The following is a 15,858-nucleotide window of genomic DNA, read 5'->3' as shown; positions in this document are numbered from 1 at the left end:
CATTGTGATCCCTCCCGGAGTGAGAAGTGCTTTGTGTAACTGGACGTCACTCCTAGAGATGAACCGAGGGCGCGCTCCTCCCAGCGGGAACCGAGGGCGCGCTCCTCCCAGCGGGAACCGAGGGCGCGCTCCTCCCAGCGGGAACCGAGGGCGCGCTCCTCCCAGCGGGAACCGAGGGCGCGCTCCTCCCAGCGGGAACCGAGGGCGCGCTCCTCCCAGCGGGAACCGAGGGCGCGCTCCTCCCAGCGGGAACCGAGGGCGCGCTCCTCCCAGCGGGAACCGAGGGCGCGCTCCTCCCAGCGGGAACCGAGGGCGCGCTCCTCCCAGCGGGAACCGAGGGCGCGCTCCTCCCAGCGGGAACCGAGGGCGCGCTCCTCCCAGCTGGAACCGAGGGCGCGCTCCTCCCAGCTGGAACCGAGGGCGCGCTCCTCCCAGCTGGAACCGAGGGCGCGCTCCTCCCAGCTGGAACCGAGGGCGCGCTCCTCCCAGCTGGAACCGAGGGCGCGCTCCTCCCAGCTGGAACCGAGGGCGCGCTCCTCCCAGCGGGAACCGAGGGCGCGCTCCGTCCAGCTTGGAACCGAGGAGGCGCTCCGTCCAGCTGGAACCGAGGAGGCGCTCCGTCCAGCTGGAACCGAGGAGGCGCTCCGTCCAGCTGGAACCGAGGAGGCGCTCCGTCCAGCTGGAACCGAGGAGGCGCTCCGTCCAGCTGGAACCGAGGAGGCGCTCCGTCCAGCTGGAACCGAGGAGGCGCTCCGTCCAGCTGGAACCGAGGAGGCGCTCCGTCCAGCTGGAACCGAGGAGGCGCTCCGTCCAGCTGGAACAGAGGAGGCGCTCCTCCTAGTTGAACTCTAGAGAAATCTGTTTCCACATACGACTGTTCAAGCCAACCTCAATGCACCTTTGGTGCAGGCTAACGGCTCAGTGCATCTTCACGTCGACTTGTTTTCCATTCATCTTCACCCTCCTCTTCCTTGCAAAGAAAGAAGAGCAAAGATGGAAAACAAGTAGAGTGAAAGGTGCCCTGAACTGCTCGGCCACAGCGAAAGGTTCACTGGCACCTGAGCTTGGTTTGAACAGTCACTTTCTGCTGACCGTGTCCATCTGAAAATCCAGAGCACCAGAAAAAGTGTTGGAACATTTACTCACAACAATTAAGAAGCTTTATGTGAAGGAGACAATTGAGCTCATAGTCACTCGGTATTTTTCCAATATATAATGTGTATATAAATTAAAAAAAAAAAGAAATAAACACTTGAACGTTTTTCTTTTTCTTCAATTCCTTCCTCTTCCAAACAAAAGATGAAAAGGGGCTTCAGAGCTCCGTCCTTCAAGCAGAAATAATGCAACTTTTTCAGGGTGCGTTCATACTGCGCCTTTTTGTCCTAAAGTAACAGCAAAACAAGTTACCGTAGTATTAAAAAAATCTAATTCACATAATGGTTTTTTTTTTTGTTTTAAAGCATCAGTTCTAAATTTTTTTGCTGCAGTTTTTCCCCCATTGAACTCAAAATGAGCGAGTAGGGGAAAAAAAATGATCTCCAATGCTTTTTTTTGCCCATGGTCTGCATTTTTTTTATTTTTTTCTTTACAAAAAAAATGCATAAAACAGGCTACATGAAAACATACAATGGATGCAGCAATGAAGTCCTGTCTTTCTCAAGATTGGTGGGGGTCCTGGATGTACCCCCCCCCCCCCCCCACACACGCTTCTAGCAATCATTGAGTTATGCCATTGTTTCTAAGATGAAATTTTAAAGAGTAGCTTTCAGAATTTTATTCTCTAATAAAACAAATCTGGAATAATGGTGTACTGTTCCTCTTTCATTCCTCCTGGAAATGTATGAGTGCATATACTAACCGGGTGTTGCTATTTTGGTTGTGGGGCACTACTCAGGCTGATGTGTTGATGTGTGGATGGTTGTAGGAACAAGGAGAACACCCAGTTGTACGTATTGATGCATTTCCAGGAGGAGTAACATAAGCTCGTCCTCTTCACCTTTCATTGGGTTCTTTTATTAACTTATATTTCTTGATTTTGTTACAGTGATTTGGGAACAAAGAGAATCCAGATAATGCTGCTCCGGTCCCTGCTGATGGTAGGTGCACTGGTATTTACATTCAGAAATGGTTTTGTTTCTAACAATGATTGGAGGTGGCGGCAGTGTTCTGCTCAACGTTTGCCCAGTTTCTGCTTCATTTATCTAATGCAAAAAGGAAATTCTTAGACTGGCCCTCCATTATCAGAGGATTCGTTACAACTAGTGATGAGCGGGCACTACCATGCTCAGGTGCTCAGTACTGGTAACTAGTGATGAGTGGGCACTACCATGCTCGGGTGCTCAGTACTCGTAACTAGTGATGAGTGAGCACTGCCATGCTCAGCTGCTCAGTACTCGTAACTAGTGATGAGCGGGCACTACCATGCTCGGGTGCTCAGTACTGGTAACTAGTGATGAGCGGGTACTACCATGCTCAGGTGCTCAGTACTCGTAACTAGTGATGAGCGGACACTACCATGCTCAGGTGCTCAGTACTGGTAACTAGTGATGAGCGGGCACTACCATGCTCAGGTGCTCAGTACTGGTAACTAGTGATGAGCGGGTACTACCATGCTCAGGTGCTCAGTACTGGTAACTAGTGATGAGCGGGTACTACCATGCTCAGGTGCTCAGTACTCGTAACTAGTGATGAGCGGGTACTACCATGCTCAGGTGCTCAGTACTCGTAACTAGTGATGAGCGGACACTACCATGCTCAGGTGCTCAGTACTGGTAACTAGTGATGAGCGGGCACTACCATGCTCAGGTGCTCAGTACTGGTAACTAGTGATGAGCGGGTACTACCATGCTCAGGTGCTCAGTACTGGTAACTAGTGATGAGCGGGTACTACCATGCTCAGGTGCTCAGTACTCGTAACTAGTGATGAGCGGACACTACCATGCTCGGGTGCTCAGTACTCGTAACTAGTGATGAGCGGGCACTACCATGCTCGGGTGCTCTGTACTCGTAACTAGTGATGAGCGGGCACTATCATGCTCGGGTGCTCAGTACTGGTAACTAGTGATGAGTGGGCACTACCATGCTCGGGTGCTCAGTACTCGTAACTAGTGATGAGTGAGCACTGCCATGCTCAGCTGCTCAGTACTCGTAACTAGTGATGAGCGGGCACTACCATGCTCAGGTGCTCAGTACTGGTAACTAGTGATGAGCGGGTACTACCATGCTCAGGTGCTCAGTACTCGTAACTAGTGATGAGCGGACACTACCATGCTCGGGTGCTCAGTACTCGTAACTAGTGATGAGCGGGCACTACCATGCTCGGGTGCTCTGTACTCGTAACTAGTGATGAGCGGGCACTATCATGCTCGGGTGCTCAGTGCTGGTAACTAGTGATGAGCGGGCACTACCATGCTCGGGTGCTCTGTACTCGTAACTAGTGATGAGCGGGCACTATCATGCTCGGGTGCTCAGTGCTGGTAACTAGTGATGAGTGGGCACTACCATGCTCAGGTGCTCAGTACTGGTAACTAGTGATGAGCGGGTACTACCATGCTCAGGTGCTCAGTACTCGTAACTAGTGATGAGCGGGCACTACCATGCTCGGGTGCTCAGTACTCGTAACTAGTGATGAGTGGGCACTACCATGCTCAGGTGCTCAGTACTGGTAACTAGTGATGAGCGGGTACTACCATGCTCAGGTGCTCAGTACTCGTAACTAGTGATGAGTGGGCACTACCATGCTCAGGTGCTCAGTACTGGTAACTAGTGATGAACGGGCACTATCATGTTCGGGTGCTCAGTACTCGTAACTAGTGATGAGCAGGCACTACCATGCTCGAGTGCTCAGTACTCGTAACTAGTGATGAGCGGACACTACCATGCTCAGGTGCTCAGTACTCGTAACTAGTGATGAGCGGACACTACCATGCTCAGGTGCTCAGTACTCGTAACTAGTGATGAGCGAGCACTACTATGCTCAGGTGCTCAGTACTCGTAACTAGTGATGAGCGGGTACTACCATGCTCGGGTGCTCAGTACTCGTAACTAGTGATGAGCGGGCACTACCATGCTCAGGTGCTCAGTACTCGTAACTAGTGATGAGCGGACACTACCATGCTCAGGTGCTCAGTACTTGTAACTAATGATGAGTGAGCACTACCATGCTCAAGTGCTCATCACTAGTTCCAAGCATGAGTACTGAGCACCCGAGCATGGTAGTGCCCGCTCATCACTAGTTACTAGTACTGAGCACCCGAGCATGGTAGTGCCCGCTCATCACTAGTTACGAGTACAGAGCACCCGAGCATGGTAGTGCTCACTCATCACTAGTTACAAGTACTGAGCACCCGAGCATGGTAGTGCCCACTCATCACTAGTTACCAGTACAGAGCACCTGAGCATGGTAGTGCTCGCTCATCACTAGTTACCAGTACTGAGCACCCGAGCATGGTAGTGCCCGCTCATCACTAGTTACGAGTACTGAGCACCCGAGCATGATAGTGCCCGCTCATCACTAGTTACGAGTACTGAGCACCCGAGCATGGTAGTGCCCGCTCGTCACTAGTTACGAGTACTGAGCACCCGAGCATGGTAGTGCCCGCTCATCACTAGTTACGAGTACTGAGCACCTGAGCATGGTAGTGCCCGCTCATCACTAGTTACGAGTACAGAGCACCTGAGCATGGTAGTGCCCGCTCATCACTAGTTACGGGTACCGAGCACCTGAGCATGGTAGTGCCCGCTCATCACTAGTTACCAGTACTGAGCACCCGAGCATGGTAGTGGTCGCTCATCACTAGTTACAAGTACCGAGCACCCGAGCATGGTAGTGCCCGCTCATCACTAGTTACCAGTACTGAGCACCCGAGCATGGTAGTGCCCGCTCATCACTAGTTACGAGTACTGAGCACCTGAGCATGGTAGTGCCCGCTCATCACTAGTTACGAGTACAGAGCACCTGAGCATGGTAGTGCCCGCTCATCACTAGTTACGAGTACTGAGCACCTGAGCATGGTAGTGCCCACTCATCACTAGTTACCAGTACTGAGCACCGGAGCATGGTAGTGCCCGCTCATCACTAGTTACGAGTACAGAGCACCTGAGCATGGTAGTGCCCGCTCATCACTAGTTACCAGTACTGAGCACCTGAGCATGGTAGTGCCCACTCATCACTAGTTACGAGTACAGAGCACCTGAGCATGGTAGTGCCCGCTCATCACTAGTTACGAGTACTGAGCACCTGAGCATGGTAGTGCCCGCTCATCACTAGTTACAAGTACAGAGCACCCGAGCATGGTAGTGCCCGCTCATCACTAGTTACTAGTACTGAGCACCCGAGCATGGTAGTGCCCGCTCATCACTAGTTACGAGTACAGAGCACCTGAGCATGGTAGTGCCCGCTCATCACTAGTTACCAGTACTGAGCACCTGAGCATGGTAGTGCCCGCTCATCACTAGTTACGAGTACAGAGCACCTGAGCATGGTAGTGCCCGCTCATCACTAGTTACGAGTACTGAGCACCTGAGCATGGTAGTGCCCGCTCATCACTAGTTACAAGTACAGAGCACCCGAGCATGGTAGTGCCCGCTCATCACTAGTTATTAATCGGTGCAGTGTTAATGTGCTCAGTGTTTCCCAATCTCCAGTCCTCAGACCCCAATAGATCATTTTTCAGGATTTCCTTAACATTGACCAGGTGATGAAATCATAAAGGAATTACCGGTGCAATACTATGGAAATGCTGAAAACCTGACCTGTTTGGGGCTGAGAGGACTGGAGTTTAGGAGTAATTGTGAGGACTGGACACAATTGTCCCAAATCCTCCCCTGTAGAAGTTTTGCTCAGGTTTCGCGCTATTGAATGAAATTACTGACAACAAACAGATTTCCTATATTGTGGGCGAGAGGGGCCCAAATTCCATAACCTCGTGGGATCATCCACATTGATGCCCCCGGGGTCAGGTTTACGCTTCATCTCGGACCTTTTTTTTTTTCGATGACCCTCTTGGTTTCTCTTCCCAGGTGACTTCAGGTTACAAAGCAAAGAACATTGTGTCCGCCCTTCCCCCGCCGTTCCTAGATCCCCTCCTGTCTCCCTCGCTCATGGAGGACTTGGAGCTGCGCCAGCTGGTGCTAGAAATACTGCACAACCTTATAGATCGGCACGACAACCGGGCGAAACTCCGCGGCATCAGGTACTCCCATGATAATCATTTTATTGCATAAAACAATCTGTCAACCTTTGACAAGTGCCTGTCATTAAAGGTGAGACTGGTAGGTGCGGGGACCCCCATCAGTTACAAGAAGGAATTGCTCTGCGCCCCTTCAGCTTGTAGACCATTGTCCATCAGGATGCAAAGGGAGAAACATTGTCTTCTTCCGAAAGTAACTGGTTTTATTTTTTATTTTTTTTGCCCGCTCTCACTTTATAGAAACGGGGAAATCTTTTTTTTTTACAATTATTTATGTTTATTTTAATTTTTTTATATATATATATATGTCTGTGTGTATATATGTATATATATACAGTTAGGTCCAGAAATATTTGGCCAGTGACACAATTTTCGCGAGTTGGGCTCTGCATGCCACCACATTGGATTTGAAATGAAATCTCTACAACAGAATTCAAGTGCAGATTGTAACGTTTAATTTGAAGGTTTGAACAAAAATATCTGATAGAAATTGTAGGAATTGTCACATTTCTTTACAAACACTCCACATTTTAGGAGGTCAAAAGTAATTGGACAAATAAACCAAACCCAAACAAAATATTTTTATTTTCAATATTTTGTTGCGAATCCTTTGGAGGCAATCACTGCCTTAAGTCTGGAACCCATGGACATCACCAAACGCTGGGTTTCCTCCTTCTTAATGCTTTGCCAGGCCTTTACAGCCGCAGCCTTCAGGTCTTGCTTGTTTGTGGGTCTTTCCGTCTTATGTCTGGATTTGAGCAAGTGAAATGCATGCTCAATTGGGTTAAGATCTGGTGATTGACTTGGCCATTGCAGAATGTTCCACTTTTTTGCACTCATGAACTCCTGGGTAGCTTTGGCTGTATGCTTGGGGTCATTGTCCATCTGTACTATGAAGCGCCGTCCGATCAACTTTGCGGCATTTGGCTGAATCTGGGCTGAAAGTATATCCCGGTACACTTCAGAATTCATCTGGCTACTCTTGTCTGCTGTTATGTCATCAATAAACACAAGTGTCCCAGTGTCATTGAAAGCCATGCATGCCCATGCCATCACGTTGCCTCCACCATGTTTTACAGAGGATGTGGTGTGCCTTGGATCATGTGCCGTTCCCTTTCTTCTCCAAACTTTTTTCTTCCCATCATTCTAGTACAGGTTGATCTTTGTCTCATCTGTCCATAGAATACTTTTCCAGAACTGAGCTGGCTTCATGAGGTGTTTTTCAGCAAATTTAACTCTGGCCTGTCTATTTTTGGAATTGATGAATGGTTTGCATCTAGATGTGAACCCTTTGTATTTACTTTCATGGAGTCTTCTCTTTACTGTTGACTTAGAGACAGATACACCTACTTCACTGAGAGTGTTCTGGACTTCAGTTGATGTTGTGAACGGGTTCTTCTTCACCAAAGAAAGTATGCGGCGATCATCCACCACTGTTGTCATCCGTGGACGCCCAGGTCTTTTTGAGTTCCCAAGCTCACCAGTCAATTCCTTTTTTCTCAGAATGTACCCGACTGTTGATTTTGCTACTCCAAGCATGTCTGCTATCTCTCTGATGGATTTTTTCTTTTTTTTCAGCCTCAGGATGTTCTGCTTCACCTCAATTGAGAGTTCCTTAGACCGCATGTTGTCTGGTCACAGCAACAGCTTCCAAATGCAAAACCACACACTTGTAATCATCCCCAGACCTTTTAACTACTTCATTGATTACAGGTTAATGAGGGAGACGCCTTCAGAGTTAATTGCAGCCCTTAGAGTCCCTTGTCCAATTACTTTTGGTCTCTTGAAAAAGAGGAGGCTATGCATTACAGAGCTATGATTCCTAAACCCTTTCTCCGATTTGGATGTGAAAACTCTCATATTGCAGCTGGGAGTGTGCACTTTCAGCCCATATATATATAGAATTGTATTTCTGAACATGTTTTTGTAAACAGCTAAAATAACAAAACTTGTGTCACTGTCCAAATACTTCTGGACCTAACTGTATATGTACATATATATATATATATTTCTTCATCGTTCCTTATGGGAGACCCTGACCATGGGTGTATAGCTTCTGCCTCCGGAGGACACACAAAGTACTACACTAAAAGTGTAGCTCCTCCCTCCGAGCATATACACCCCCCGGATGACAAATCCAACCAGTTCAATGCTTTGTGTTCAGGAGGTCACACACACACATGCATCCTCTTTTGATTTTTGATTTTTAATTAAAGAATTGGAAGAAAAGCGGGTCCATCCTGGACTCCCGGCATGTCCCTTCTCACCCCACTGTGTCGGCGGTGCTGTTAAGGTTGATCTCAAGGCAGGAGCCTTCCATGCCGCGCTCCATCACCATCCCCTCGGGCTCTGGCTTGAAGTGGGAGCCTTCACGGTTCTCACTGCTCTGCAGGAGACCGGTCTCCATCCGCAGCCCTTTCAGGCCCCTGCTGGACGGAGCGCTCATCCCTCAGGGACATGGCCCTGCGTCTCAAAAAGCTAAGTATATGAGACGTTATTCAGGGGTTCCTTGTGTGGGGAGAGTGTGTTATTTGAGCATGGCAGCACCAGGGGTTCCTTTGCTGTGATTTCCGGCCGGTTCTCTGGTTTTTTCCTGAGAACCGCGCCGAGGGTGCCTGCTCGTCGGCCGCATGGATAAATTTAGGCCCCGGCTTCGGCCGCGGCCTACTTTCGTTTCTCTTCCCCTGCATGTCAGTCATGCAGGGGGACAGTGCGGCGCCGCCCACCGGCCGTTCAGCAGAGGGGAGGACACTCCTCTGAGGAGATGTTTCCCTCCCCTGTAGTTCTCCTTAGCCCTCCGGTTCCCGCTCTTGGATTAACCCCCGCCCCCCCTCCTCACTCCAGCGCCATTTTCTCAGCGTTTTCACACTGATCGGCGCTGGCTGCTGCAGCTCTGCAAGCTGTCTGGGGGTCCAAGCTGGGAATCCGGAGGGCACACAAGAATCGGTCTGGTAAGCCACAACCTCTGGTTGTGGACTTTCTTGTACACTCTCTGGGGGTCATTCTGAAGGAGTGAATTCTTTACTACAGAGCCTCCACCTCAGCAGCATGTCTGTCACTAGGAGCAAGGCTGCAAAGCTTTACTCTATATGCACTGAAGTAAGCTCATACTGCCCGAACCGAGCACATATCCACACTGTGATGCCTGCTCTAACGTGGTGGTGCCTCAGCCTGGAGCCTCCTTAGGGGTCTCTCCGGCTGCTCCGGCCCCGGTGGCTGAACCCCCGGCTTGGGTAGCATCGTTTTCTAAAGCTATCTCCCAGTCCTTTGCCGACTCCATGGGACAGCTGTCACGGACTCTGCTAACCATGCATCAGCCCCCTTCTCAGGGCGCCTCTGCTGCTCCGACTCGCTCTGCAGAGCTCACAGAGTTTGTTTCATCTGATCCCAGACCCCGTCCTCCTAAACGGAGACGCAGGGACTCTTCTCCTTCCTCGTCCCACGGCTCTGATTCACGTGATGAATCGCAAGGCGAGGAGGATGCCCTTACTGTGGGCTCAGACGCTACGTCTATGTACCCCATTGATCTATCTGAAGGTGATGCGGATGTTAGTGACTTGATTGCGTCCATTAACTCCGTTCTGGACCTTAATCCACCTGTGTCAGAGGAACAAGCCTCTCTGGTAGAAAAACACCAGTTTACCTCACCTAAGAGAGCAAGGAGTATGTTTTTTTTAACCATTCCAGTTTTCAGGCCACTGTGACCAAACCCAGGGCCTGCCCTGACAAACGCTTTCCTAAGCGTACCTCTGATGACCGTTTTCCTTTTCCACCTGAGGTGGTCAAGGAGTGGGCTCAGTCACCAAAGGTAGATCCTCCGGTGTCTAGAATCTCAGCCCGGACAGTTGTGTCTGTGGCGGATGGCACCTCTCTTAAGGATTCCACTGACCGCCAGGTTGACCTTCTGGCCAAATCTGTATATGAAGCGGCAGGGGCCTCGTTCTCCCCTTCCTTTGCAGCAGTGTGGGCTCTTCAGGCCATCTCTGCTTCTCTGGCGGAGATGCACTCCCTCACTAGGGACTCTATGCCCGAAATGGTAGCCTTAACTTCCCAAGCTTCGGCTTTTTCATCCTATGCTATGTCTGCCATTTTGGAGGCGTCTCACCGCACAGCGGTAGCCTCCGCTAATTCCCTCGCGATCCGCAGGATCTTGTGGCTTCGTGAGTGGAAAGCAGACGCTGCTTCCAAGAAGTTTCTAGCTGGGCTCCCTTTTTCTGGGACCCGGCTGTTCGGTGAACAACTGGATGAAATTATTAAGGAAGCTACTGGCGGGAAGAGTACTTCCTTGCCACAAACTAAAACCAGGAAACCTGTTCAGGGCAGGAACCAGTCGAGATTTCGGTCCTTTCGGTCCTCTAACTGGTCCTCCTCTAAGCCCTCAGCCTCGTTCACTAACTCAGCTAAGGATCGAAAACCCAACTGGCGCACGAAGCCTCATCCCCAGAAGAACGGAGGAGCCGCTGCCACCAAGGCAGCCTCCTCTTGACTATCGGGCCGCGCCAGCAACGTCCTTAGTCGGTGGCAGGCTCTCCCACTTTGGCGACGTGTGGTTTCAACACGTCTCCGACCAGTGGGTGCGGGATATCATCTCCCACGGCTACAGGATAGAATTTTCTTCCAGCCCGCCAAACAGATTTTTTCTGTCCACTCCCCCCTGCTCCAAGGCCGCCGCCTTCTCACAGGCCGTGGCATCCTTGCAGGCCAACGGAGTGATTGTACCGGTTCCCGCTCGGGAACGGTTCAGAGGTTTCTACTCAAACCTCTTCCTAGTCCCCAAAAAGGACGGTTCCTTCCGGCCCATCCTGGATCTCAAGCTTCTCAACAAGCATGTTCAGGTGCGGCACTTTCGCATGGAATCTCTGCGATCAGTGATTGCCTCAATGACCCAGGGAGATTTTCTTGCATCCATCGACATCAAAGATGCCTATTTGCATGTGCCAATTGCAGTTTCACACCAGCATTGGCTCCGTTTTGCAATCGGGGAGGAACACTTCCAATTCGTGGCTCTCCCCTTCGGGCTAGCCACGGCACCTCGAGTATTCACCAAGGTCATGGCAGCAGTGGTTGCGGTTCTGCACCTCCAGGGGTTGGCAGTGATTCCTTACCTGGACGACCTTCTAGTCAAGGCTTCTTCCAGTGCAGACTGTCAGCGGAGTGTCTCGCTCACTCTTGCCACGCTTGTCCAATTCGGGTGGATTGTCAATCTGCCAAAGTCCACTCTGACCCCGACCCAGAAACTCACGTACCTAGGGATGCAATTCGAGACTCTGCCGGCACTTGTCAAGCTGCCCTTAGTCAAACAGCAGTCTCTTCATTGGGCGGTGCGCTTTCTGTTGCGGGCCCACCGTCATTCCATCAGGCACCTCATGCAGGTGCTGGGTCAGATGGTGGCGTCAATGGAAGCGGTTCCCTTTGCCCAGTTCCATCTGCGTCCTCTGCAGCTGGATATTCTCCGCTTTTGGGACAAGCGGACCTCTTCCTTGCACAGGCTAGTGACTCTGTCGCCACAGACCAAGAGCTCTCTTCAGTGGTGGCTTCGGCCCCTCTCTCTATCACAGGGACTCTCCTTTCTGGCCCCGTCCTGGGTAATTCTCACCACGGATGCCAGTCTATCCGGCTGGGGAGCAGTGTTTCTCCACCACCGAGCTCAGGGCACTTGGACTCCGGCCGAATCAGCCCCTCGATCAATGTTCTGGAAATCAGAGCTGTGCTCCTAGCTCTCGAAGCCTTTCACCACCTGTTGGCGGGCAAGAACATTCGAGTCCAGTCAGACAACGCGACAGCGGTTGCCTACATCAATCACCAGGGCGGGACTCGCAGCCGCCTGGCAATGTTGGAGGTACAACGCATCCTTCAGTGGACGGAGGACTCCAAGTCCACCATATCCGCAGTCCACATCCCAGGCGTAGAATATTGGGAGGCAGATTATCTCAGCCGTCAAACCGTGGACAGCGGCGAGTGGGCCCTGCATCCGGCGGTGTTTCGGTCAATCTGCCGCAAGTGGGGTACTCCGGAAGTGGATCTCATGGCATCCCGGCACAACAACAAGGTCCCGGTTTACGTGGCTCGCTCCCACGATCCTCAGGCCTTGGCAGCGGACGCGCTGGTTCAGGATTGGTCCCAGTTCCGTCTAGCCTATGTGTTTCCTCCCCTACCTCTCTTGCCCAGAGTCCTGCGCAAGATCAGAATGGAGGGCCGTCGGGTCATCCTCATTGCTCCAGACTGGCCCAGACGAGCGTGGTACCCAGACCTGCTCCGTCTGTCCGTGGAAGTGCCGTGGCGTCTCCCGGACCGCCCAGACCTTCTCTCACAAGGTCCGTTTTTCCGCCAGAATTCTGCGGCCCTCAGGTTGACGGCGTGGCTCTTGAGTCCTGGATTCTGACGGCTTCAGGCATTCCTTCCGAGGTCATCTCCACTATGACTCAGGCTCGGCCAGGATTTATCACAGGACTTGGAGAATTTTCCTGTCCTGGTGTCGTTCGTCCGGCCATGCTCCTTGGCCTTTTTCCTTGCCGACCATCCTGTCTTTTATTCAATCCGGTCTGCAGCTAGGACTATCCCTCAATTCCCTCAAGGGACAGGTCTCGGCTCTTTCAGTGTTGTTCCAGCGGCGTATCGCCCGGCTGGCTCAGGTGCGCACCTTCATGCAGGGCGCATCTCACATCATTCCTCCTTATCGGAGGCCCTTGGATCCCTGGGACCTTAATCTGGTCCTCACGGCCTTAAAGAAACCCCCCTTTGAGCCTCTTAGGGAGGTTTCCTTGTTTCGACTTTCCCAGAAAGTGGTTTTTCTGGTGGCCATAACTTCTCTCAGGAGAGTCTCTGATTTGGCTGCGCTCTCTTCGGAGTCACCCTTTTTGGTTTTTCACCAAGACAAGGTGGTTCTCCGTCCGACGACGGATTTTCTCCCTAAGGTGGTATCTCCTTTCCACCTTAACCAGGACATTTCATTGCCTTCCCTTTGTCCGGCCCCTGTGCATCGCTTTGAGAAAGCATTGCATACTTTAGATTTGGTGCGGGCGCTCCGGATCTATGTGTCACGCACCGCTGCTCTTAGGCGGTGCACCTCTCTTTTTGTGCTGACCGCAGGTCAGCGCAAAGGTCTCTCGGCTTCTAAACCGACCCTAGCTCGTTGGATTAGGTCGGCCATATCCGATGCCTACCAATGTACTCAGGTGCCTCCCCCGCCGGGGATTAAGGCGCACTCGACCAGAGCTGTCGGTGCCTCCTGGGCTTTCAGGCACCAGGCTACGGCTCAGCAAGTCTGTCAGGCTGCCACTTGGTCTAGTCTGCACACCTTTTCGAAGCACTACCAAGTGCATGCTCATGCTTCGGCAGATGCGAGCTTGGGCAGACGCATCCTTCAGGCGGCTGTCGCCCAGTTGTGAAGTTAGGTTTTGCCTACTTCTCAGTTTCTGTTTATTTCCCACCCATGGACTGCTTTGAGACGTCCCATGGTCTGGGTCTCCCATAGGAACGATGAAGAAAAAGAGAATTTTGTTTACTTACCGTAAATTCTTTTTCTTCTAGTTCCGACATTGGAGACCCAGCACCCTCCCTGTTGCCTGTTGGCAGTTCTTGTTCCGTGTGTTTTTCACCGGCTGTTGTTGTAGTTAGAGGTTCCGGCTATTCCGGGTTTTCCTCTATCTCTACTTATGGGTGGATGTCCTCCTTCAGCTTTTGCACTAAACTGGTTGGATTTGTCATCCGGGGGGTGTATATACTCGGAGGGAGGAGCTACACTTTTAGTGTAGTACTTTGTGTGTCCTCCGGAGGCAGAAGCTATACACCCATGGTCTGGGTCTCCCATGTCGGAACTATAAGAAAAAGAATTTACGGTAAGTAAACAAAATTCTCTTTATATACACACACAGAATATTTTTTATTATTTTATTTATTTTTTTTTTTTCTTAAATCCTCCTGGAATATTTCCCATTGCCCCCGACGCTTCCTCCTCTCAATTATTGGCTTAATTAAGTAGATGATTGTATTTTCATTTAATGGGAAATACTTTGCCTGCAAATACACAGCGGTGGTAATGACGGCTTATAATTATTGTGACAGTCTCATACCCTGAAGATTAAAAAAATGTCGCGTAATTGCTGAACATGGTTATAATTACCATCTAATACGGTATATCGCCGGCTGGGTACGCCTCCACATAATGCAGAACGTCGTGTTCTCCGGGTGTCGGATGCTGTGAATTACTGCAGAGCACAGCGGGGGGCGGTTGTTTTATTTGCGGGGGGGAGGGTCGCCTGTTACCCCGTCCGGTTTGCATCCAAGAGGTGTCGCCTGCATTCTGGCTCGGGGGTTCAAAGGCCACAGAGGAGTTGGATTCGGCACAAATTAGGTCACTCGATAACTGCAAACAGCTAAACACGCACCTAAATTATCCTCCAGCCACTTTGATAACTTTTTGGGTACTTTTAAAGCCGTCTCGTTGTCTAAAAATGGGGCGGATTTACTAATCCAGTGTAAAGTAGATTGGAAATTTGTAGAACTTTTCATCACACACACCGAAAACACGCAGCGGAATTTTAACTTTGCAGTAAAATCCGTAATGAATTTCCCAACAAAAATCCTTGCGAGTTTCACAAGCTTATTTTGGCGCAGATTTTGCCCAAAGCAGAACTGACTTGCCACCGGTGATGAAATCTGCAGCGTGCAGCCGACCCTGCCCAGATATTCTGCACTGTGCACTGTATCATCCGGGAGGCACAAGGTTGGGATCTGCCGCTCATCGGTTGACTTCTGTGTTGTCTTTTTTCCTTTTCAGAATAATCCCAGATGTCGCCGACCTGAAAATTAAACGTGAGAAAATAAGCCGACAGGATGTGAGCTTTATGAAAAAGGTGAGCGGAAAACACACAACACATTACTTTTGGCTATGTGCACACGGAGCAGATTTTGTCTGCCCAAAAAAGCATGTTTTAGCAAGAAAACAGCTGCTGATAAAAACAATTTTTCATGCTTCTTTTCATGTTTTTTTTCACTCTGCTTTTCACACTTTTTCTTTCTTCTTTTTTCTTTCTTCATGCTGCTTTTTTTCATGCTTTTTTTTCCATGTCTTTTTTTTTTTTCTCATGTCTTTTTTTTCCTTTTTTCATGGTTTGTCATGTCCTTTTTTCATGGTTTTTTTTTCCATGTTTTATCATGTCCTTTTTTTCATGTCCTTTTTCCATGTCCTTTTTTTCCATGTCCTTTTTTTCATGTCTTTTTTTTTTTTTTAATCAATTGAGATAGCAAAAATGCAGGACAAAAAAAGCAGAAATAATTGACACGCTGCTTCTTTTTTTCTGCAACAAAGTCTGCAAAGAAAAAAAGCAATGTGTGCACAGCACATCAGGATCCTCATAGACTTTGCTGATATGAAAAAAAAAGCAACGTGTGCACAGAGCCATAGACCCACAAACTGGACACTTAAAGGGGTTGTCCATTACTTGCAAAATCCCTACTCATTCCCCTCTTTAACCCCCTGTAAAAATAAATAAGCCTATACTCCCTTCTGGTGTGGCCGTGGTTCCAGCGATGTCTGACGCCGCATTCCGGGGGTCCACGTGACCTTATGACACGTGAGCCCTGTAATCAATCAGCGCCGGCTTCCTTTACCCCGCCTACGGACATTTGTGCAGGAAGTCAGCGCTGCACTCACATCCTGCTCAAA

At 50.2% G+C, this 15,858-nt stretch overlaps 1 protein-coding gene across 2 annotated transcripts in view; it reads left to right on the top strand.

Annotated features, from left to right (window-relative positions):
* The window catches only part of EFR3A (EFR3 homolog A), a 157,771-nt gene that overhangs the window by 91,104 nt on the left and 50,809 nt on the right, over positions 1-15,858 (top strand). For both annotated transcript variants that reach the window (XM_075352857.1, XM_075352856.1), the window contains exons 10-12: positions 2,045-2,096; positions 6,022-6,194; positions 14,971-15,046. In XM_075352857.1, the coding sequence (XP_075208972.1) occupies positions 2,045-2,096; positions 6,022-6,194; positions 14,971-15,046 (301 nt within the window). The remainder of the gene's footprint in view (positions 1-2,044; positions 2,097-6,021; positions 6,195-14,970; positions 15,047-15,858) is intronic.

This window comes from Anomaloglossus baeobatrachus, chromosome 6 (genome assembly GCF_048569485.1).
Source record: "Anomaloglossus baeobatrachus isolate aAnoBae1 chromosome 6, aAnoBae1.hap1, whole genome shotgun sequence".
Lineage (NCBI taxonomy): Eukaryota > Metazoa > Chordata > Amphibia > Anura > Aromobatidae > Anomaloglossus > Anomaloglossus baeobatrachus.
Note: the sequence above shows the minus strand (reverse complement) of the source record. Positions and strands in the feature narration are given on the sequence as shown.